General features: G+C 35.0%; 1 protein-coding gene across 1 annotated transcript; it reads left to right on the plus strand.

Moving 5' to 3' along the window:
- Positions 1 to 25,383, plus strand: LOC128868731 (arfGAP with SH3 domain, ANK repeat and PH domain-containing protein). The gene is made up of 15 exons (XM_054111162.1): positions 1 to 1,444; positions 16,136 to 16,208; positions 16,285 to 16,430; positions 16,531 to 16,785; positions 16,942 to 17,027; positions 17,219 to 17,661; positions 19,415 to 19,574; positions 19,637 to 19,912; positions 19,982 to 20,465; positions 20,562 to 20,681; positions 20,753 to 21,119; positions 21,204 to 21,716; positions 21,774 to 21,853; positions 23,272 to 23,514; positions 24,300 to 25,383. Exons 1-15 carry the CDS (start codon positions 1,313 to 1,315, stop codon positions 24,495 to 24,497), a joined length of 3,576 nt encoding a protein of 1,191 aa, XP_053967137.1. The 5' UTR covers positions 1 to 1,312; the 3' UTR covers positions 24,498 to 25,383.
- Positions 25,384 to 26,096: the final 713 nt, after the last annotated feature.

The following is a 26,096-nucleotide window of genomic DNA, read 5'->3' on the forward strand; positions in this document are numbered from 1 at the left end:
CATTCGTTTTTGTATGATTAGTCCATTGTATCTTCTATCGCTGTTGTCGCGTACGTGAAGTGAAATGAAGTGGTCAAATATTCATATACATCTCGCCAATAAAATGCAAATATTTTTATAAGTAAACGTCGTGAAAAGTGAAAATACATAATATAAATTTATAAAAATGTATGACAAGTAATTTGCTGCGGTGCGGGCACGCTAGCGTCTGTGTGGCTATTGGGACGTCTGATTCCAGAGCTGATAAAGAGAAGTTTCTCTGCTGATATTCAGTCGTAAAGGAGACGAAGCAAAGTGCACAAATACATTTTTGTTTGTCGACGTTTGCAAAAGCAGATGAAAAAAGCAAAACAGCAAAACAGTGTAAAAAATTTGTGAAGTGTGAAAGAATCGAAAATTGAGAAGACGAATAATAGTAACGAAGTGATCATAAATTTTGAAGGTTGTAGTGGCAGTGGCAGTGAAGCCTAGGTAAAAGTGCATATCATGTGAGAAATTATGCACATCATTGCCAATTTTTAGAATATTATCCTTTGAATAATACTCCAACATCCTAATACGTATACGCACTTGGGGGGAAAAGGAGGACGAGTGAAAATGGGTGTTAACTACTGCGGCGCTCTTCGATTTTCTCTATCCCTTATTGTACGTGAAACAGTTTGGGGCTGCAAAGGATGATCCGAATAAAAGTTGTTGAAATGCAAAATGAAATTGCCCAAAAGCTTTGAGCGATGTGATGAAGTATAATTCCTACGCGCTTTCTGCATGAAGCAGATATACGTACTTATGTTAAATATAAAATTCTATAAACTATATTAATAAATAATAATCTGTATACATGTGCTGAAATTTGAGAAGTGATTTGTGAAACATTGTGAAAATCGAATGAATAATGGTAACGGTGTGCGTATTATAATATAAACTGATAAAAATAAAAGGGGAAAAAATAAATTCTCTGATTGATATTCAAGCAGTTTCTTGCCTTGTTTTCTGATTGCATCTGGAGTTGGTAGACATTGAGTTTTTTTTAGTGTTCTTCATATATATATATGTATATCCTGCGCGACGTCACAGTCAGCGTTGACGAGTTTTATTGACTTCATCCTCTTGATGCAGCTGCTGCGCAGCAGTGTGCTCCACTTACGTGCATACACTAAGTTTTCATACTTTACATACACAGTACTACTTTCGGAGGTTTTGTTCACGTGTGTATGTAGAACGATTCCCAACAGCAACAATTGTCAAAACTTGCATACCTCCAGTGCAAGTAGAAAATTAAAATTGTGTTGAATTAGTGTTAGTGAAAAACAAAATGCCACCTGCCGCAATGATTGGAGTCGCTGAGTTTGTGGAGGAGACTCGCGATGACTATAATTCTCCAACAACATCGACGTTTGCCTCCAGAATGCCAGATTGCCGTCAAACTATTGCTATATTAGAAGAGGTAAGTGGTAATGTTTAATATAAAAAAAACTTGTGCGTGTTACTTATTGCTTCAAATCAAATTTTTTGCGTAATATGTAGGCAGATACAACGGCATTCTATCGCATAGGTAGGATGTCTTTTAATAGTTTAAGGAGTCTCATCTATAGCCCACAATTGCAAACAATTTTTTTCGAGTTCGCATTTAAAAGAGTTTTATGAGAAAAGAGAAATATATTTTAGGCCTGTCACAATGCGTCCGTTTCGTTCGTTGTGGCAACGCGTTGACTGACGTGATGTGTAAGACCCACGGTTCGCCACAACATAACATAATCTATTTTGCTGTCAGCCAAATTCATTGCCGTGACGGAACCATTGTGACGGGCCTGTCAGACTCCGATTATAGCGCTGTATAATCCCTACTTAGTAAACCACTTTCCCAGAAAAATGTTAGTCATCATTTAATTTGCTAAGAAGAAAAACTAGAGATAATGTTGTCGTGGCATAAAGTGCTAAATTCGTGACCATCACTGTATTCCTACCAACAAATGATATGATTTAGATTGACTTCTTGTATTACGTTTACCAAAATAATTATTTTTGAGTTAAAAAAGATTTTTAAAATATATACATACAAATGCAGTATGTATGTGTATTGAAACACTTGACTTGACTTCTTGTATTACGTTTACCAAAATAATTATTTTTGAGTTAAAAAAGATTTTTAAAATATATACATAATATACAAATGCAGTATGTATGTGTATTGAAACAAATAATATATTAGAAAATGGTGCGGCACTAACCAGCATGGGCATTTCTAAAATTTAAATGTTTTTATATGGTAAATTATGATCGTACCTGGTTAATGAATTATTATTAATACGAACTGAATATTTTGTTCGAAAAAATAAGTCAAGTGGTTTATATTACGGCATAATACTGCACACGTCTGTTTATTTATATATGCATTTCTCATAGGCATAAAATGTGCGCGTATAGTCATCAGACTCTTCTAAATATAGCCAGTGTTTGCCTCTTGCATTGTGGTCACAAAAAAGCATGTGAGACTTTGCTGTATGCCGCGTGCCGCGTGTCTCATGCCACTTACAGCGAGTTGTGCATTCATAGCTGTATACAGTTGATATTTAACGTCATTGGAACGATTATATATGTATATATATTTGTTTTTTGTTTTAATAGAATCGTGCAATATACATTCATATATATGTAAATAAAAACATATGAACGTACCAATTCACTATGGGAAATTAAGTCTACATTGGAAAGTAAAATGCAGAAGTCTGGAAGTCACTTGAATTATATTCTTTTCCTATGTAAACTAAGGTATACTTCCAATAAAAAGTTCAATGGAAAATAGTTTTATCGAACTAAATTCTAAACGCGCCCTGTGTATATATTTTACTTAAAATGCTTCCATTTAGATTATATTTACGAAAGCTGATTTGAATAATTAGAGTGTTGTTATTGGTTTTTAAGGTGAAAATTGTCATTTGACAGCTCGTTTTTAATCACTACCTTTTGCCATTTCCACACATATTAGAATTACAATATATACATACATATGTACATTAGAAGAACGTTTGGACGCAATTATGCAATAATGTTTTGCTTGGTTTCCACCTCTATGGAAATATGATACAAATTGAGTTATAATACATACCATATATTATATTTACTTTATCATATTCTACTAGCAAAACCATCACATTTCTGAAAAAGTTGTACCCCACCAAGATTAGCTAGGTTAGTAATTAAAATTAATTGGGTGACTTTATCAAAAGCTATTGGTAAGTCTGTCTAAGTAGCATCAACGTGGACTCATTTATGCTTGCTTACACTTGCTGGAGGCTCAGCCACTTCCCAGGCACGTCAGGATAAATCTTTTTTGAGCGACGAGATCCAGGACCTAACACGCCACCCACTGTACCGCCCAGTATATAGACATGCCATAAACTGCATTCATCGGGGTTCCCTTACCGCCTTTTAAAACTCCCGCCTCCCCAAATGCCGTCATCGGACTCTAACCATAACCTGGCGAAGAGCACCAGCTTATTGTTTAATTTTAATTAGAAAAGAAATTTCGGCAAGTCATATTCGCATTCAATACAAAAATATGCGATACTTGGTTCAGCACAAAAAGGAGCCTGGGTCTATCTTTCAGCGATTACTAAAATATTTCTCTGTAGTTAATCCTTCGGGAATGGTGTTCACATATTTTAGATATTAGTATGAATTTATTTTAGGTTCGTTTAAACACTTTGGGCATATGTACTAAATACTTTTAAGAACAAATATAACTCAGCTTGTCGCCCGCTTTATCATCTTTATTTCTATCACTGCAAGAGCTCTTTATAATACTTATATGTAACTGTAAATACCGCAAAATATGTAAATATTTTTTTTTGTACTAGAAAATGCAAATAAAGCAAAATGAGAGAAGAATTAAGCTTATATGATTGTAAATTGCTTTCTAACCTAACTGACCAATAAAATCGTATTCAATTCATTCTACATGAATTTGTATTAGATGCGCATTTTAGTCATCAGTTATCTACAGTAGCGGGCACAAAAGTCCGGCCAGGTAGTAGTTTTACATTTGAGGAGTTATGGAGTTTAAAAAAATATTAAATTATAAAAAAGCAACAGCTCAGTGAAAAGTATTTGCGTAATTGCAGTGAAATTCTTAGTATGCCGAATTTTATGAAAATAACTAAAATTGACAATAAAACAAGTAAGGAAGGCTAACTTTATATACCAGCTCATATTTTAATAAAATTTAATTTTGGCAGGCTGTTAATTTTTCGAAACAAACGAGCATTACTATATAGACTATGAGAATTTCCATATAGCTTGGGGAGCTACACATGTACCAAGTGAGTTATTCAATTATTTTATTTTTCTTGGACTCATCATTTGTACCAAATTTGAGAACTTTGGCATCCTTATTAACAGCGATAACGATTTTTGCTTTTTCAAAAATCACCGTTATATGGCAGGTGGGCGTGATTATTGACTGATATTGTTGTAGCAGTACCTTTTCCCTGTCAGTGTATCGTAATCACTGGTCGTCTTCGTCTAGTTCATCTAACGGTAGGCCAGGAAACTAGCTGTTTCGACGGGTTGGGTCCAGAGGGAAAGGGGTGTTAGATGAGTGGGTTTAATGGGGCATATGAAAAGGTGGTTAGTGTCGTGCGGGGTGCCTTCACATGCTGGACATGTGTTTAGTATGTCGGGGTCGATTCTGGATAGGTAGGAGTTTAACCTGCTACAATATCCAGAACGTAATTGTGCCAAGGTTACGCGCGACTCTGTATTGACTGATGTCTCCTAAAATGGATAAGGAGTAATACATGTAACAAGTTTAATTGAAAAATATTCGTTTCCGCGCACAATGGCGGGTGGACAGCAGGACATATTTGGCGAAATCGACTCGTATCATCATTCTGAGCAGTCCTCTCGCAATATTTCTAGAACTTCATTTTCGGTATAGCCAACAGAGCCGTCTTCGATTTTTCCATTACTTCCATTTGGCTATTAAAACGCGTTCCCCGTAGTAGTTTTTCACTTGATCAAACAGAAAAAATCGGATGAAAAAAAAAAAAAAAATGGATGGTATTCGTTTCGTTCTTGGTCTACAACTCACGGGTAACGATGGCACTGTTCGACGGAACGCTGTCATTGAGCAAAGTCCATGAGTTGTTTTTCCACAAATCCTTTCTCTTTTGGTGAATTGCTTCACATATACATCTCATACGCTCAAATAATAGTAGGTATATCAAGATTGCGTTCTAATCAGTCTTTTGGAGAAAAAATGGATGCATACGATTTTTTTAATTCTCCTTACAAAATGTTTACAAATTATTAGGTTGGGGTAAAATAAATTCATTAGTTCCGATCTTTAACTCCTGGGCGGTACTACGACTACTAACATGCCCGTCAACTTCGATTGTGTCTTTCTTTCTTCTTCTTTAACGTCAAAAATGCCTGAACGGAATCGACGAATTCAAAATTGCACGTAAATAGCTGTTACACTATCGGCTTCATAAACACCATTTACAATTTCAGCGGCTTGGCTTGCATTTTGGACTTTATCAAAGAAAAACTGTAACATGTATGGAATTTGCTTTTTGTTTACCTCCATTGTTAACCTTGGCTTTTCCAGTGGCCCAGTGTCAGCAGGAAAACATGCAGGTATAAAATTCTTGCTACTCCAATTGCATCCAATCTTTCATGAACATTTTCAGAATCTAAAAGTTAATGTTACTGTCAATGAATTACTTTTAAAATTTTTAATTGATTTCAAGCGAGTTTCCCTAATAAATTTGTGTTTTTAATTGAGTTTATATTTTATTACTTTCGATTATGTTTAGTTTGGTTATTCATTTGAATTCAAAAATAGTCAAAGTCATTTAGAGCAGTAAAAGTAATTTTGCGCAAGATTATGACAGTGCTTAAGACTCAACATAAATTTTAATTTTTCGAGACAAAAAACGAAAAACCATATATTGCAATAGAAAATAGTTTTTAATTTACTCAAATGCAAATCTAACTTATATTGGAGCAAAAAATATTGCTACCTTAACTACTATATATTAATTCACACGACTACGTCTTCTCATACACACTCCGTTACAAAAATATTGTTCATATTACAACAAAATGCATATAACGCACAGTTTCAAATTTTGTACAACATTTTTAAGTATTTCATCAAAACTGTCACCTTCTTGTACCTAATTTGAAAATTGAACTTAATCGTATCGCTTGTAACAATACGTAAGCTATTATTTAAATACATATTTGTTAATGTGTGGAATTACCAGCCATTCAGCAGCTTTTGCTTTTCCAATACTACATTTTCAAAACTATTAAGGGGTTATATACCTTGTGTTGGACTAAAAAATCGAAAAGTTTTTATGACATATTCTAAAAGTACATCATCTTAAAAATATAAATTCAAAAAATCATAAAGATCGGAGCACTAGAACAAAAGTTACAGATCGTGGAAGCGCGCGACCTTTCTTGGGACGAGAAGTGCCCGCAAAACTTTGGACGCGATTATCTCGAAGTCGTGTTTTTTGAAAGTCGCGGTGGTCATTATTTATCAAAAACTATTTATTTGACCGATTTGCATAAACTTTTTTTTAAATTATTCGAAGTTACAACCTCGTGAATCTGAACGGTTCACTTTTTATAAATATTTGCATAATTTGTCGGAATTAATTTTTTTTTTTGAATTTTTCAACCCCTCAAAAATCGTTTTTTTGGTGCAAAGCTGTCTTTATATCGAGAATATTTTTTTTTGGGAAAATAAACCGTTCAGATTCACTAAAAACATTTTTCTACAATAATCATTTAATTTTTTTGATTTCAGTTGAGCTGCTCATGCACTACCGTGATCACCGGCTCTACTAAAAAACGGCGTTTCGGGGGAGGGGCGTTATTAACAATAAATAAATAAAAACACCAGAATGTATTCTTCGCGAGTTACCCTTCAGTATGATACATATGTACATATATGCCTCATTTGAATAAAAGTTGTAAAACATATTAAAAAAATATGACAATCGTCCATTTTTTCGGGGCTCACAAGGTATATAACCCCTTAAAGCATTTCATGGAGACCCCTTGATTGCAATAATTTTGATCCATAGACATCCAAAAAATGTATTAAATTTAGCTTTTTACTAATATAAGTTCCATGACTTCGACCTCGGTTAGATAAAAATTGTTAAATTTTTTTGTACTGTGTGACATTTTTATAAGTTTGCGCTCAATTAATAGGAATCTAAAAAATATACGAACAATTTTCATTTTCAAATTAAATTCCACGTACTTATGTCTGAAACTAGCTGTGTATGTGTATGTGTTTCCTGTGCGTCTTTGCTATCCGTACTACATTTTCTGCCAATTGCAGTAATAACGAATCGGTGCTAAAAATAGATACCTATGCGCATATGTAAACTCTTACATACGCCTATGTTCATGTTAGGGTGATCAATAGTTCGATTTTTTTTATACCCGAGTCTTGCTTATTTGAAAAGTGAATTCTAGGAAAAGCTTTTTCTCATTATTAAAAAACAGCTGAACCTTATTATTTGTATAAATTTCATCATGCACATTGGGGGATACAAAATATTGTGTTTTTAACATAGTAGGTGAAATTTAGTGTTTTTATGCAGTATTGTTTGACGTTTCATTTAAAGAGCTGCATTCGAAGAGAGTTTTCAAATTATGGAAAACAGTCTCAACATGTACTAAGTCGGTTTGCGAATAAGCGAAATTGTCGTTATTAGAGCGACTCCAAGACATGAGTGACACATGCATTAACATTGCTCTTGAAAAGTGAACTGTACGACGCGGTTTGTGGGACGGAGTCATAATCATCATCATCAACTTCGTGCAAAAAGTGCATAAATATTATCTGAAATATCTTTAGTCTCAACAGAACGGCACCAAATGCCAAACTGTAATCGAAGTCATTGTTTCAAGACGCATTCATTAAAGGCGGTGGCACTAAACCAACAACACTGTTCTGTACGTTTAATTGTCAAAAGTATTAAGAAACTAGAAAACAGCTAATGAAAACGACTTGCTTCATTCTGAGCTGGCAGCCACATGGACACGGCGAAAGAAAAAAAAACAACTCAGCTGATTTACAAACACCACATTTAACAGATTCGCCTTGCATCGTTTTAATAAAGAAAAAATATACCAACTATATAGCAGGCTTCGAAATCAATATCGGGTGCACAATTCATTAATTCATGAAATACGTCCTTTTCCCAGGATAAAATTACAAAATAATAATTAAAATCAAATTACCTGTTCAGCAAATGTTAAAATAAGAAAAGAAAAGTTTTGATTGTGGGGAACTTCAAGGTTATGTGGATAGTTGGAGCGAAGATGATGATATTGATCAGCGTGAGGACAAAAAATGTTATTATTACGCCACCAGACGATGTGATCCCATTAGCGATAATGAAGAATTGGACGACAATATCCAAAAAACTAATTTTTCTATAAAAAATAGAATTTTTAGTTCAGTTTGTGTGTCGGGTATTTAAATAACCAACATGAGCCCAGGATCCCATCAGATAAAGCAAATGACAATCGCATACTATATTCTACAAAATTCTATAAACACATATTTTAATTTTAGGAAACCATTGATCGTTAACTATAAGAAGGAGCGCCTAATAATCAGAATTTCGTTTTATCTTCTACAGGACATAAATAACTTCATCTTCCATGATCAGGAGAGAAAACTATGCGGATATCACTTATAATTTCCGAGATATAGTTTTTGCACAAATATTTTCTTTTGGGTTTTTAAATATCCATTCGGTAGTAATGTGTTAAATGTAGCTCAGGATAAGGCACCGCAGCCGCTCTCAAGTTGCAATGACCTCAAACTCATTTTCTTATATAAACATCATTCTGTCTACCACTAGCAGTATATCTCTTAAAACTTACCCCTTAACCCCTTTTGCATATGGTATAATAGAATTCAAAGATTGTGCAGTTCAGTAGCCGCATTCTCGCATCACTCTTTCTTTTTCTGAAAATATTTGTTTTCATGAATATCGATTTTATGTTAGCTTTGTATTTATTCATAATCCTGATTTATTGAGAGTAAAAAACCGGGATGCGATCACCCTACTTCATAAGCAAATGTTTTGCGTTTCACTAGTATTGAAAGAAGCTAAGTTGTATGTGTGTGTATAGGTATGTATGCAAGTTTTTCTCTTGTTTGGCCGCTCATTTTGACCTTGCGTTTCGACAAGTGTCTGAACCATCTAATGGCTTCATATCTCACTAAATACTGGTTAATTATAGAACACCGTCAGTAAATTATCTCATCGTTGACAGGTGGTGGTGGTTGAGAATGAAAACGTAAACATTTACGGAGTCTTTAGTGGTTTGATGTTGTTGGTGCGGTCCAAATATTTACAAATTTCGTTGCCGGCCGGTAAACATTTGGAAAAATAAAAAGAAATATTTATCTTATTGGTTTTAACCGGTTTTTAATTGTTTTTTCTTAAATCTATATGAATTTTGTTATAATATGGACATTTGTATGTGAGTACATTTTTGTCATTCGGAAATTTTATTTCATTATTTTATTCAAATGCAAATCGGGTTACAATTATTAAATCCGGAAATGATTAATTTATTTAATAGTTGCAACTTTCCAACAAGAAATACACACATTTGTGCCTTAAAGGTCCGTTTAAAGAAATTTTCAAAATTAAAAAATTGCAAGTAAAGAATATTTTATAGTTGTGTTCGAGAACATTCAATCCAAATCAAGAACGTAGCAAAAATTATTTTCCAAAAAGCAGAGAAAGCAAAAAAGTTAAGGAAAGCAGAATTTGCCATCACTTGCAAAAACCGGTAGAAGAAAACATATCAGCTAGGATTGTTTACAAATTTTTGTGTTGTCCAAAAAAAATTAACTATAAATTTACTTTATAAATTCTCATTTCTTATTGTTAAATTTTCCATTTCGTCATATCTGACTATAAAATGTAAATTTCAATCCGGCGCAATGGCATTGAACTGACAATTCACTCTCTCAATCTTTGAGTGATGGACAGTTTTCTGTAATTTTATATATGCTTACAAGTACATATATGTATGTATAAGTATTTACAAAAGTTGGTTTATCAAAAACAGTAATATCGAAAATACAACAAATCCAATATGAGACATAGAATTGGAATTTTTTAAATATTATTCACCGTCAATGGATAATGTGAAACAACAACGCAAACAGTGGAGAAAAACCGCAATACAAGACAATACAAAACAAATATGCACAAATATGTATGTGTGCTTACATTATCCAATGCACATTTTTAGGAGCATGTATGACACTTGAGAAGTGTCATTTTAACTGCTTAACTGTTGACTGGTCACTGACCAACGAATGCTGCAACAAAAAGTAAAGATCAATACCCAACCCAGTCCATATCGCATTCTGAGTGTATTTAACGAATTTTAATAATAAAATAAGAAAAAAAAAACAATCGCCACACAGGAAATGATTACGAATTTGTGAAATATGTTCAGAGTGCGATATTGACTGGCTTGGGTATTGGACTATACCTACTAGAGATGCAGTGGTTTTTTTCTTAAAAAATTAAAAGCTAATTTTACTCCGCAATTTTTACCTCATACATTTTTCGGATTTTTAAGGGTCCATTTCAAGGTGATGAGGTATTTGCGTACATATGTAGTTTTCAGTATCAAATGGTAATTATATTTATGATTCAAGTGGGTTAAGTTTATTTTTCACTGCCAACATCAGATTTCAATCAGAGCTGTTAAGTTTAGATAACGATTAGTAATCAAAGCGATTAGGTGCGCTTATATCATCATTATGACTAATTAAAATTTTTTCATAACCTAGGGATTAGTAATCGATTATAATTAGAAATAATCAAAAAATAATCATGATTATTATTATTGTGTTTTATTATTTATTACAGAATTGAAATTTACATAAACATGTTTGTGCTCTTTTATATCTTATTTGTACCAAATTCGCTATTTATTAGCAATTATTAATGGAACTGATTTTATATATATAATTGGCATTTACAACCTTTATTGGGTGTTTGGCCGAGCTTCTCCTCTGGCTTATGTGTGGTGTGCGTTTTGATATTTTTCCACAAATGGAGGGGCCTACAGTTTTACACCGCCTCCGTACGGCAGAAATACTCTCAGCGGTTTGCCAAATCCTGGGATTAACATGAGCGTCAAGGAAGAGTTTAGACTGCAACAGGTGCTGAGACCATAGACATCCACATAAATATAATTTGGTAACCGCTCATCTCAATAAGTCTGCATATAGCTTCGCACACTATTTATTCAGCCTAACAGGCTTTGATAGCTCTTTGGCTATCGGAGTAATTGAAAAACTTAAGATTTTTAAAAGGTTTTGGTCTTTGTTTTTTATTGCTTTTGCTAGCAGATGAAATATATTTTTTATAAAAAAGGAAAAAATAAACAATGATAAAAATCGATGGACGCTTTTAAGTGTCACTCACTGTAAATATATAATTTATAAAGAAAACTATTTTAACATTTATTTTTATTTTTTGGTTTAATTTATCAACAGCATCTGGCCAAAACCAGATTGCCTATTTCAATTATTTATTTATAAAAAAATGTTCTGCAATTAAGCTAAATGCGCAAGTATTCGCTTCTTTTAAATAAATTTGAATATAATTTAAAAAATTGAAATATAATCTAATAAAATTTAAATACAATTTAATAAAATATAAATATTATATAATATAATAAAATTTTAATATTATTTAGTTGAATTAAAATATTGTGTAAAAAAGCTTCTTTTTAGAAGAAGCAATTAAGAAGAATTTTGATAGAATTATCTTAAATTTGGAATGAAGCGTTAGTGCAATTAAGCCCTTCGTTTGGGTTTGGTTCCTTTCTATCTTTTTGACTAAATGTCCGCCGTCCGAATACCGTTATTGTTTTCACCTAATCGTGGTGTAAGTTATACCGGATGCTCCCTATAATTTCTACAATGCCAGATCCTTTTCTTGATGTCAATCAATTGCTTCTCCTCGATCTACTTCCTTGAATAAAATTTGTACTTATCTAACTGTATGTATATACATACAAACATTCCTATGCAGCGTCAGCAAAGTGATTGAGTGGTGTTCTCTGCCTTTTTGATTCGATTAACTTTACTGTTTTCATATTTCACTTAATTTATTATTTATGACTTCTCCTGATAAATAATAACATAAGTGGTGATAGCAAAATGCACGAAAAGAATTTATTGTGCATACAAATATATTTATATTATATGTATATGCTCACATGTGATACATACAGTATGCACACAAACACTCATAAATACAATGAAACGGGTGAGCCACTTACTTGCCCACGTAAATTAAAAATGAACAAATTCAATTTTTTTCTCTTCTTTATTCAGTATGCACAAATAAATGGGTTATTAAGTTTAATAACTGAGACGACCTTGTGTCGCTTTCGAATCGGTTGCAGGCCTGCCGGGTCGGCTGTTTGACTGACTCTTGTTTGGTACGATTGTTTATTTGAAATATGAAATGCAAAAGCAAATGAAAATGCAATGGAATGTAATGAAATTTAGCATATCGCATGCAACACCCAATGGCAGCGGATAACAGGAGGGATGGCGGGCTTGATTAGATGTTATGACATACTATTCCTTATTCGTATTTTCATTGATTGCGCAAGCCGCTCGTTCATTACGAAATCATTAAAAAATTATGGCTCTGAAAAAAAGTATCATACTTTGAATGTATTGCTTAAAATGCTTATCATCAATATTTGTGTTAATTATATTGTCGTAATATACAAATAATCACGATTTGCCGATACGATAAATACCATAGTATGCATCCATGGTAACGAAATCTTTTGTTCTTGTTGTTGTTTTGCTTGGCGTTACAGTTCTCGGTTAGCTGTAAGTCATAAAATCGTGACATTCCGGCAACGTATCAATAGATAATAATATACAAATAGATTTAATTAACGTGTACTTCCTTTGTTGGATGCTTAGTCGAGCTCCTTCTCCAATTTTATGCGCCTGTCTTGATTGGTTTCGTAAAAATATAGGGACTTACAATTTTATTTCGTTGGGAGTGAGTTGCTTTCACAAAATATGTAAATAAATGTTTGGCGCTGTATCACTATCGGTGAAATAATTACGACTACGTTTAATATATTAACCCTCGAGAGGTGAGTCTCGATCATCACATGATTTCCTGCCGGCATGCATCTAGGCAGTTGTTACACCAAATATCATACAAAGACTAATGTTTATGAAATTATCTTCAAAAATATGTAAAAATACATTAAATATTAAAATATAAAAGTTTTATGTGTGTAATTATTTAAAGTTAGAGGTAAGATACTCACCAAAAGTGCGCATACAACTGCTATTGCAACTAAAGTACAGAATCGCAACAAGGTCCTCGAGCGGGTAGCCGGCAGCAAACATAAGGAAATGTTGCTGTCGACTTTCAAAGGTCCGATTCTAAACTATGCTGCAACTGACTGGTCGCCTGGAACCAGTGATTCGTAGTGGACGAAGCTTCAGACCTGCCAAAACACTGCAATAAGGATCGGGATGTCTCTTGATGTCCCCGATACAACACCTACACGACGAGGCCCACATGCTGCCTGAGAAGGAGCATAACAAACTGCTCAGCAAGCAGTTTCTGATAGGGGGTTACCGCAGGCCTCACTAAGGCAGACACCTGCTTGAACCTGAGCCAACTCCTAGGTACGTCAGGAGGCATTTCCTCAATTACGCGGACGAGATCCAAGACAAAACAGGCAGACAGCTACTGGATCGGACAGTATACAGACAGACCATAAACGACATTCATCGCGAGACCATTACCACCTTCCTAAGCTCCCGACCCCCGAATGCCGTTATCGGAGTCCAACCACCACCAATCGCAGACGAAGAGCTCCAACTTCCCCGAGAGTCCCGTGTAACCTTGGCACAATGTCGTTCTGGATACTGTAGCAGGTTAAACTCCTACTTATCCAGAATCGACCCCGACATACTAATCATATGTCCGGCATGTGAAGCCACCCCACACGACACTAACCACCTTTTCACATGCCCCATCAAACCCATTCATCTAACACCCCTCTCCCTTTGGACCCAACCTGTCGAAACAGCTAGTTTCCTGGGCCTACCATTAGATGAGCTAGACGAAGACGACCGGTGATTACACTACACTGACAGGGCAAAGTTACTGCTACAACAATAACAACAAATACTCCCAACTTTAAAGTGCCCTCAACTTTTTACGTTTTATCAACTAAACTGACGAAGAAAAATTCATCGGTAGTTCGGTGACCATAAAACTAACTTTTCTTAACTTTCAGCCTAACTATAAATTTTAAATGACACATCAACCATCTTTTAAATATGTCGGGGAAACGAGTCTAACTAGTTTTTCGGAGGACGAAAATGTGTATCAGCTCGTCAAAGTTTGGTTACTTGAGAAAATGGTCTTGAACATGCTTTAGTAAAGCTTGATATAAAGCCTAAGTCGTAGTTTATTTTTTTTAATCCCTTCTTACATCGACGCTAACAGTTATTTATCGCTAAAAAATATACAAGTTCAGTATCTCCTCGGTAGTTCCAATAACTCAATTATTACAGAAATGTTACTTTCAATATGGATGTTGCGTTGGTGAACAGCAAATTAAAAGATAATACAGCAATCACGCCTTTTAACAGAGCGTGTTAATAGATATGCTAACCAAATTTTTGACAGGAAATTGAAGAGTGGGCGAACAGTTGTAACCAAAAATAACAATTTAGCTTAGGAAATTAAAAACAGAGAGAATAGGCTAAAAAGTGCTGTTTCTAAAGAAAAGCTTAGAATTACCGTCAACCCGGCAGCTAGGAAAAGAGATTTCAATAAATCGACAACGGTGTGAGATATCAAATTTATTTTGGATTTATTATTAAGGTAGATTGAAATAAATATATAAACACTTAGGCAGCTTCAGAAAAAATAACCGAGTCGGGTAAATTGGCATGATCGAAGCAAACCTTGCTAAAACATAATAATAATTATCGAAGCTATGTTGTTGTTGTAGCAGTAACTTTGCTCTGTCAGTGTACTGTCACCGGCCATCTTCGTCTACCTCATCTAGGGGTAGGCCCAGGAAACAACCTGTTTCGACAGGTTGGGTCCAGGGGGAGAGGGGTGTTAGATGAGTGGGTTTGATGGGGCATGTGAAAAGGTGGTTAGTGTCATGTGGGGTGCCTTGACATGCCGGACATATGATTAGTATGTCGGGGTCGATTCTGGATAAGTAGAAGTTTAACCTGCTACAGTGTCCAGAACGTAGTTGTGCCAAGGTTACGCGGGACTCTCGGAGAAGTTGAAGCTCTTCTCCATGGCAGCCGGTTCTACGTTACCGGAATGACTCGGGTTTTTCCCGACCAAAGGCTGCCGCCCCAGTAAACTAGCCCTTTCTAGTGTACCGTATTACCGAAACTACCATTACTATCTGATGTCTAGACACTGTTTTACTGGACTTACTGACAAGTTTGGAGAATTTTTTTGCTCCTATTTATATTTAATATAGTTTTTAATTTTTTTGTTTTAGCTGCAGTCTTGTGTATTTTATATCCATATAAAAATGCTTGACATTTTTTTATAAAGAAGAAAAACACCACCACGTCAGCAAAAAAAAAATCAACTGGATTTCTTAGCCACTTGAAAATTCATGCCTAAATTCAAAGGGCTATGAAGCTACGCACTTGACATTTTTCTAAAAATTCTGATTAAAAAGTGTGAAATTTAGATGAAAACTCCCTTATTTTTTTTTAATTTGCACATATTTTGAAAAATGGATTTATATATAAAAATTATTAAATTTAAAAAAAGAAACAAATAAATTGTCAAAACTTGCCTATAAACCAAGTACTACTGTTATTTAACATGCTGCTTATAGATATCCCACACAAATAAATGTTAAACATTCGACATGTTTTTGAAGTTGTGTTTATAATTATAGGCATATAATTCTTAATGAATCACCATGCACTCAATAAATTTACTTATCTATATAACATTTTTAAGCTTACACATCTACATCAAAATTTATCATTATATTTTGGTTATTTTTTCAGCGTCTCGAATTCGATCGTGAAGGTCTCACAAAATTGAAGAAAGCCGTGAAAGCGATACACAATTCCGGAAACAGTAAGTATTCATATTTTTATTGCCCTTAAGACACTATGGAATTTTGTCACACTGAAATTCGTTGAATTTAATTCAGCACATGTGGACAACGAAATGTTTCTGGTACGCGCATTGGAACGTCTTGGCGGCAAAGTGATTGACCAAGATGAGCCGGATATCGGTGCTGCTTTTCTCAAGTTTTCCGTCGTTACAAAAGAGCTCAGCGCTTTAATGAAAACGCTTGTAAGTTATAGTATTGGCACAATGGCGAAATATTTTTGCGCTTAATCATTTTGTTTTCCCTTCTCGTCATTTTCGCTTATGTTGGTTTTTTTTTGCGCAGATGCAAAATATAAACAACATCATAATGTTTCCGGTGGATTCTATGTTGAAGAGCGAATTGCGTGGTGTGAAGGGGGACATGAAACGACCTTTCGACAAGGCTGCCAAAGATTACGAAGCGAAATTTATAAAGATCGAAAAGGAGAAGAAGGCGCAGGCCAAAGAGGCAGGTATGGTGCGCACTGAAATCGATGCAGCTGTCGTAGCCGATGAAATGGAGAAAGAACGTCGGCTTTACCAGCTGCAGACGTGTGAGGTAAGCATGTGCGGGTGTGCGGGCGTTTGTTTGTGCATTTACTTATTTCTCTTACACATTTTCAATTGTTTTTATATTTATTTTATTTGGTTTTTGGTGCTTCCTTTTCATTGCATTGCATCGCATCGCATCGCTATTGTGTCGACCACCTTGCAGTATTTGTTGAAATATAAGGAAATTAAAACAAAAACTGGTATTGAGCTGCTGCAGCATTTCATCGAGTATTATCACGCGCTAAATAAGTAAGTTAATTGTAATTTGTATACTGCCAAATATGCAATATGTATGTATGTATATAGTATGTCGAGTGAGCAGCGCGCATGCGCTTGTGCTTTGCATAGTAATTTCTTCTAATTGTTTATACAATTGATTGCAATTACTTTTCTTCTTCTTATTTTTATCTATTGTTTAATAAAATCACGTTCTTCCGCAGTTACTTCAAGGATGGCCTACAAACGATCGAACACTTTGGCACGTACATTAGTGATTTAAGCGAGAAATTGCAGTTGATCAAGCAGAAACAAGATGAGGATCGTCGCAGTTTACTCGATTTGCGAACACTATTGCGCAGTACGCCCGATTTTGAGCGAGCGGATAATATGCCGCCGGAGAAGGGCGCTGCAAACGCTGGAGGCTACTCGCTGCATCAACTGCAAGGCGATAAACATCATGGAGTGACACGTTCGGGTCATCTGTTGAAAAAGAGCGAAGGCAAAGTGCGTCGCGTCTGGCAGAAAAGGCGTTGTCGTGTAACAGCTGACGGTTTTCTAGACATCTGCCACGCGGATGAATCGAAGCCGCCGACACGCGTCAATCTGTTGACATGTCAAATCAAACCAGTACCAGATGACAAGCGCGGTTTTGATTTAATCAGTTGTAAGTTAATGTAGTATTAGTAGTAGCGTTACTATTATTTTTTTTAATGATATGTAGTAGCTTGGGCAGTACATATTTTTGCAAATGGCGTCATACGTCAATCACCCCGTGGACTAGACAGCTACAGCAGACAAACAATGGAGCGCATAAAGGTCCAAATTAAGGTTTCCATCATCACTCAAAATAATTTTTAGTTATTTAAAAAAATATTGATGAATTTTGTGCCACCTTAAAAAAAAAATAAATAATTGGCGCGTACACTTCTGTTAGGTGTTTGGCCGATCTCCTCCTCCTATTTGTGGTGTGCGTCTTGATGTTGTTCCACAAATGGAGGGACCTACAGTTTCAAGCCGACTCCGAACGGCAGATATTTTTATGAGGAGCTTTTTCATGGCAGAAATACACTCGGATGTTTGCCATTGCCTGCCGAGGGGCGACCGCTATTAGAAAAATGTTTTTATTAATTTTGCTTTCACCGAGATTCGAACCAACGACCTCTCTGTGAATTCCGAATGGTAATCACGCACCAACCCATTCGGCCACGGCGGCTACCTTGTAGTACATTAAATTTACTTGGTAGAGTTTTACTCAAAAACTTTGAAAATACATAAATATTGTCTGTTTGTACGGCAGCGCTCAGGCCTACTACAAATCCTGGATTTTATCTGTCAAGCAAAATTTTAGCAAATAATTAATAATATTTTCGAGTAACAGAAATTTAGTTCAAAGATTTAAATGTAACAATAGAGATAGATTTCTATTTTTTTTTAATAAGAATTTAGTTAAACTGTTTTAATTGTCTTCAAATATTTATACTTCGTATTTTTATTTCTGAGCTCAAGTTCGGTTTAACAATAAAACTACCAATTTTAATAATTTCTTATACATTCCCCGAAAATACAAATAGTTTTTTAATTAAACTTTTTTTGTTTTATAGAAATATAGTTAATTTTACACCCATAATATAATATCAGACCATGTAGACTATTTGTACAAGATTTATACAAATTGTCGATGACGATATATAAAGCATGGATTTTGTACACCACTTCACGCTCATTCACTACTACTTTTTAAAATTTGGAATTCTTGTAATAAATTTGGGGATTCTCTATTATTAAAATTATTATTATTTATTTGGAATTGTGGCTTAAAGGCGGAAGCTAAAGTTGCAACTAGCTTAAGGCAATCATCGAATTACCAATAGACGATAAAAGATCAGTTTTAAAATTAATCGATAACGAAATTATAAATCGTAATGTAATCGATAGGAATCGGTGTGAAATAAAATGATAAATCGATAAAAAATACTATTTGATTAAAAAAATATTTTGTATAGTAAGGTATAATACAATTGCAATATCTTGGCACAATAACGTTCAGGATATTATGGTAGATTAAACTTCCGCTTATCCGGAATAGACCCCGACATACTCAACATATGTCCGGCATATGAAGGTACCTCGCACGATAATAACCATCTATTTACATGCTCCCTTAAACCCACTCTCCTAATACCCCTCTCCCGTTGGAACTAGATGGCCGGTGACTCGACCATAACAACAACTATTATATATATAATATATATCTATATAAATGACGCGTGCAACTACAACTACAATAGCAATATGTTTATTCTAAAAAATCTCCCGTACAAATAGTAGGATCACTGCTCGTATTTTACTATTTTTTACGCTCCTTATTGCTTTATCTAAAAAAAATTTACTAAGATTTTACTTTTATTTCTTGTCAGATAATCGTCCATACCATTTTCAAGCCGAAGACGAGGTAGACCAGAAAGCTTGGATGGCAGTGCTGGTAAACTGCAAGGAAAAAGCTTTAGCTAAAGCATTCCAACATGCGAACCCGCAAATGAGTCCGAGTTTAGTGGAGCTTCAAAAGACTGTTATACGGTACACTTTGTTTTTCCCTTGCTATTATTATTATTCCTCATTATTATTAACATTTTTTTCAGATACGTCCAAATGCTACCGGGAAATGATCAATGTTGTGATTGTGGTTCTCGCAATGATGTTACCTGGATCAGTCTTAATTTCGGCATACTTGTCTGCATACAATGCTCGGGTGTGCATCGTGATTTGGGCGTACATCATTCGCGCATACAAAGTCTCACTTTAGACAATTTGACCACTGCGAATCTGTTGATTGCACGCGCCATGGGCAATAGTACACTAAATGAAATTATGGAGGCAACATTGGGCAAGGGTAAACTCATGCCAGATAGTACAATGTGAGTATGAATAATCAAGCTACTTAATCTGTTATTGTTTAACTTGCTTCTTGATTTTTGTTTTTGCAGGGAAGAGCGATATGATTTCATACGTGCAAAATACGTTGCGAAGCGTTATGTGATGCGCACCTGTGCAGACGATAATGAATTACGTTGTGATCTCGAACAAGCTATTGTTAATGCAGATATGAGCCAATTGCTGCAAGTGTGGGCCGAGGGTGCTGATCTCACTTGTTGTCTACCATCTTCGGATGCGGGCGAGACGGCATTGCACTTGGCCGTGCTGCGTGAAATGATGGGTTCCACATTGCACGTTGTTGATTTCCTTATTCAGAACATGCCACCAAAGGGTCTCAATAAGGCCACCAATCCGCCGAGTATTATTGATGCAATCGGTAAAAATACTGCATTACATCTATGTGCATTGCACGACCGTCGTGAATGCATGAAATTGTTATTGCGTTCTGGTGCCGATTATGAATTGCGAAATTCACAAAACAAAACACCACTGGATATTGCCAAAGAGATGGGCCATAATGCCTGCAAAGAGCTGGTTAGTGATAATAAACATTAATGAATATTACACAAAGCTCAGTTTTCGCGATTTTATTAATGCTTTTTTTATTATTCTCTATTCTTTGTATTGTAGATTGAATGTGCCATGCGACGTGAAAAGAGCGCCTTCGATCACATTAACACTGATTGGAATTTGCCAAATGAAGATGGATCCACCGACTTCTCCGATGATGACACGGTGATCGATGAGCGGGTATAAATAAATAATATTTAATATTAAAATGAACAAAACAAATTTTATTTTTCCTCTTTCTTCAATTGCAGAAGTCGCGTTCACGTCCACCTAGTTTTGCTGGCGGTGACTCGCCGGTACTGCGTTCTCGTTCCTCAACATGTGATTCTATACAAAGCAGTTCTAGTCCGATTGCCAATTGCCCAAGTAGGCAGTTCACATTGCCGTCCAGTGTTGCCGCCTATCCACAATCGGCGGGCACTTCACCCAAGCAACATGTTTCAATGGGTCAGTATTTAAGTGGTGGTGCTGTAGATAGCGCTGGCCGTGGTGGCAATAACGCTGGCGGTGGTGGCTCCAGTCCAAGTTCGGCTTCAAGTCAAAGTGGACGAGCCTCAAGAAGTATTGTCAACAGTGAGTTGGCACATATACCTGGTGCGCGTAAGTCAACATCCACAGGCAAGCGACAAACATTTATTCTTTGAGTTGTAGTTATACAAAATATTTTTAAATTGTTTTCTTTATTGTTTCTTTTATATATAGCAAATATGAATTCACTAAAAAAGCGCACTGCACCAGCTCCTCCGCCCGGGGTGGTCTCGACTGTTAACACAACAACGACCAATTCCATGTATGGGACATTGCCTCATCCACCGCGTCATTCACAAAACTTCGACACCAACGATTTACGAAATTTGAATCACAAAAATCAGTCAATGGATGTGGTGTATGGTACTTTGCCACATTTACGTTCAATGGATGGTAGTCCGCGAATTAGCGGTAGTCATGGTGCCGTGCATAATTTTTACGATCGTTATGACAAGACGCAAGTGGTATCACAAGATCCGAGTGGTGGTGGTGGTGCTGGCAATATACTACCAGTCATGACTACTTTCGGCCATAAACGTTCACCCAGCGGTGAGTCTGTAAATCGTAATTTCCACTTGGCCGGAGCAAAATTGGTATTACCGCCAGCAGGAGAAATTCCCACTTTGAAGCATGTAGACAAATCAGCTCTGACACGACCGAAAATTCCACCCCCAGGACCACCACAAGGTATGTGTGCTTGTATGCAAAATCAAGAAATAGATATGACATTATCCTTTCAACCAGAACGTGAAATTTCCAATGGACAATCTAATGAAAGTATTTGTTCGATGGATGACGTGGGACCTGTAGCGCCACCCAGAAAGGTAAGGGAACATTTTTCAATACACATTCATGAGTTTTAAAATGCCTAAAGTAACTGTACGGATAATGCTTGTAAAAAATGTAAAATGAAAAGAGTATAAAACACTATTCATAAATTATATATGTATTCGGAGCAATGTCTCTGGTTCGATAGTCATTGACTGTGGGTAACTTAGGTTTGTTTGCATAGTAGGCACGACTATTGAGGAATAGAAATAGAAGATTTCTTGACTATTTTGTTGTAACTCATGGATCTGAAGAGTTGACAGTTCGTGTTAAATATGGTGGTGTTATTATAGCATATGTACCATATAAGATTCCATGCACATCTATGGAGGTCCTGCCAATAATATCTCATCTCCATAATCCTTATTTGAATATAAATACCGGGTGTTCCCATAGCGTGATACTGACTATCATGCCGCTAGATACGTCACCCTGTACCCATTGGTCAGTTGAAATTGTAACTTGTCTATATGATATATCATCTGAAGGTTCATACATAACATCTAAATTGATCTTTTTTCCATTACCCTTGTAATAAACATAAACTTAATTTAATTTTGTAATCAATTTACAGCGCAAAATAACAAATTTAGTGAGATTATCCCAACCAAGTGAAGAGACGGTAAAGAGTGCACAAATTGTTTTTAATCATATCTGTTGTTTTGTTCCGTTTACATTTTTTGTTTAATAATTTCATATATATTTTTGGTAAAGTTCGTCTTCTCGAAAGCGCCTCCAATGCCATTTATTGCATTATACGGCTAAATCAACTTTTTTCTGGGTATTGGACAAACCATTTTTTTGTTTAAATGATTGAGTGATAAACTTAATTCCTCCAATTTTCGAAGTTAGCCTCCGAAGTCGAGATGAGGGCCTTCGAAATAGAGGCTTTAGTACAAAATTATTTAAAATCGATGTGTGCAAATAACAAAAAAAAAAAAAGAAAAAATATCATATCACTTTTTTTGCACAAAATTTTATTACAGGTGCTATTAGCAGTCAAAGATAAGATCTTCGAAAAATTAAAATCCGTATTTTAAAATTGTAGAAATTATTATTTTTACATATGATTCAATCTTAAAAAAAAAATTGTTCACCCATTTGTCCCATACCCAGCAGAGTGCTGTACAGTGTTTAAGTATATATTAACCAGAAAATCACCCGTGATCCGCTCTAGCTTGCTACGCTAATAAGATCAAGCTGCAGATTCGACAAAAATAATTAATTTACATATAAACTCATCCCCTTATCAGGATTTGCTTTCTTTCTATTTTATACTGTTTTATACAAAATGCATCTAAGTCTCGCTGTTAAAAGTACTAAATACATATGTTGTTCGAAATAAAAACTCACATTTACAGTAAAATTTCTCAGGAACATAGAAACTAATTAAATATTCCTTTTTTCCCCGCAGCTTATCAATCAATCTATGAATTATAGTGATTACGAACCATGGCATACCGAGCTGGATTCCTCTGGAGTAGGCGGTGGTGGAGGTGATGGTCGCGGTCGTGGTGGCAGTGGCAGTAGCGGTGGTGGCTTGGATAACTCAGCTGACTCAAATCTATCGTCAAGTGACAATGACCGCATCAGTTCTTCACCAGACAATCAATTGAAGAGTGGCACCAGCAGCAGTGTTGGTGTAAAATACAACTATGTACGTACACAAGTCTCCCAAATTTAAATTGTTGATTCGGTAACAAATTTGAACAAAATACATTTTTTTTATTTACAAGTAATGTACTTAATTAAATGAAATAAGTGTAGTTTTTATCAGATAAAACCATTATTCAATTAGTGTAGGGGTTTTTAAGTATTCTATAGACAGGGCCGTAGAGAGCATATCCGGGCCCCGGGGGAAAATTCCAAATGCGGGCCCTTTCCAATTATGTCTAATTCATATAATTCGAATTACTCTCGAGTCCGGGCCCCTCTGAAAACTCCGGGCCCGGGGGAAAAAGTACCCAATCCCGCCCTCTCGTCGGGCCTGTCTATAGAGGATGGAGTACTTCAGAAAATATTTGAAAACTAATCTGAAGTACTTTTGATATTTTTTTAAGTAAATTGCTGCTCGAAGATTTGTTTTTAACATCGAAATTTTTAAACGATAACTAGTCGACCAATTTGGCGCATTTTTAATTAAATCTACAAAACATAATATTTCAAACTCATATTTTTCGTGATTTACTAGATGTATTTGATTTATTATTATTGTTACACACCCCTAATCACTTACGTGTATGTCTGAAAAGTAGGGAGGATCTATTGCTTTACATTGGGATGGAATTTTTGCGTCCCACCTCCAGCTCGAGCGATTCAAACGAAATATTCAAATTTAAAATCATATATTGGGCGTAGTCCTCTATGTTACCGATTTTTTTTAGTCGAAAACATGCATTTTTTATTAACTTTTATTTTTAATCTCGTTCCTCCGCTGATCAGAATGGACATCGTCGTTGTCGCGCCTTGTACGACTGCGCTGCCGATAATGACGATGAGCTGGAATTCAAGGAAGGTGAAATATTAATCGTGCTTAATGAGCGCACCGATGATGAGAATTGGATGGAAGGTGTAATTGAGGGTGATCTCACAAGACATGGCATGTTTCCTGTTAGCTTTGTACATATGCTACCTGATTAAACGATTCCAAACTATGCACCGCAAAGTGGCGGTGGATTTAACATCGTAAAGGAATGCTGCGCATTATCCCAACGACTTACTCAGTGTAAAAGTGAAGATAAAGGAACAGGAAATTGCGGTAAACCTTAATAATAATTGACGCACAGACCAAAACATATTATAATCTTAAAAATGTAAAATGATCAGTAAAAAACAAAAATCTGTTTGTTAATTGATAAATGAAAACGCTACTACCACTTGCTTTATACGCTATTGTCCTGGTGATATGCGAAAATTAATTAAACATATACATACTCATAGGTTTATTCTCACTAGAATGATCGATTGCATTCAGTTCAGATAGCTTTCAGTCAGACTAAATAGTATTAAAATTTCCGATAGGAGAGCAGGTGTTTCTTAATAACAAATTTATTTATACGACTATTTAATTATTTGTGTATGATTAAATATTGCTTATTATAATGATATTAAGGTACAAAGAGGTATTAATTTGCCACTGCAAAGCATGTAAATGCTGAATAAATAAATATTTGTGTAGTTAAGTGCATATAAATATGATGACATCAAATGTGCTCCTGTATTTTATTTTTTATATTTTGTCCTTTAATTTAACATTTGTTTTTGTATGAAATAGCTTCCAAATCATTGCTACTTGTATGCTACATATGGTCCATATAAATAATTTTGAAAAGTCAAAGAGTACAACATTTGCGTGTTATCCTTTTTATGCCCGAAACCACAGATATGTATATATCTATGTAAAATTTCCACTAATTTTAGTTCAAATTTTGAATTAAAATTTAATGAAAAAATCGTAAAACAGGAACATCAAAAAATAAATGGATATCGATTCTTAAATAAATTATAAACTCAAAACATATCGAAATACTCTATATGCTATTTAATTTTTTTGCAACTTATAGGAGTTTGTAAATAAATAGCAATCATAAGTTGGTGTACGCTATGAAGTTAAGGGGGAAATAGGCTAAGACCGGTGTTGTTAGTGATTTGCATAATTTTATTTGGCAAGAAAGATATGTAGAAAACATTTTTTAAATTTATTTAAATAATATTTGTAAGGTTTTGAAATATTTCGGCAGTTTATATTTTAAGTCAAAAGGATGTCAAATTTGCTCTAAGAATATTTCTATTAGAATCCAGCTTTTGATAAAAAATTGAATATTGAATTTCTATAGATGTTTAAAAAATTAAATTATTTCTTGCCATTTTATAAAACTTGAAGAAGAAAAAAAAGAAGTATACCATCAATGATACTCGAATTACCCCGTATTAGGTTCGTATAGAGCGTAAATGTGTAAAGATATAAACTATCAATGTTCAGGATCATTTTGAGCTAGAGTGTGCACAAATTCAACTAGAATCGTTTATAACTTTAAAGCGAAATGGAATTTTTGTGTGAAACCTTCATTTACTTCAATAGTGTCTTAACTCTCAAAAAACCCAAAAAATCGAGAAAAACGGATTCAAAGTTTTCAGTTTACTATGCCTCACTAAGGAAAAGTAAAGACATATTTTCACATAATGAGATGCTGTTATTAGATATTGCCATGAATTTTTTGCACAGAAGGACCATGTGGC

This window comes from Anastrepha ludens, chromosome 6, assembly GCF_028408465.1.
Source record: "Anastrepha ludens isolate Willacy chromosome 6, idAnaLude1.1, whole genome shotgun sequence".
Taxonomy (NCBI): domain Eukaryota; kingdom Metazoa; phylum Arthropoda; class Insecta; order Diptera; family Tephritidae; genus Anastrepha; species Anastrepha ludens.

What these genes read in the sequence shown, in the direction of transcription:
- LOC128868731 (XM_054111162.1), top strand. Translation starts at nt 1,313, where the DNA reads ATGCCACCTGCCGCAATGATTGGAGTCGCTGAGTTTGTGGAGGAGACT. An exon ending in CTCATGCCAGATAGTACAAT is followed by an intron (nt 19,913 to 19,981) that starts GTGAGTATGAAT and finishes TTGTTTTTGCAG; the next exon opens with GGAAGAGCGATATGATTTCA. An exon ending in TTGGTGTAAAATACAACTAT is followed by an intron (nt 23,515 to 24,299) that starts GTACGTACACAA and finishes TCCGCTGATCAG; the next exon opens with AATGGACATCGTCGTTGTCG.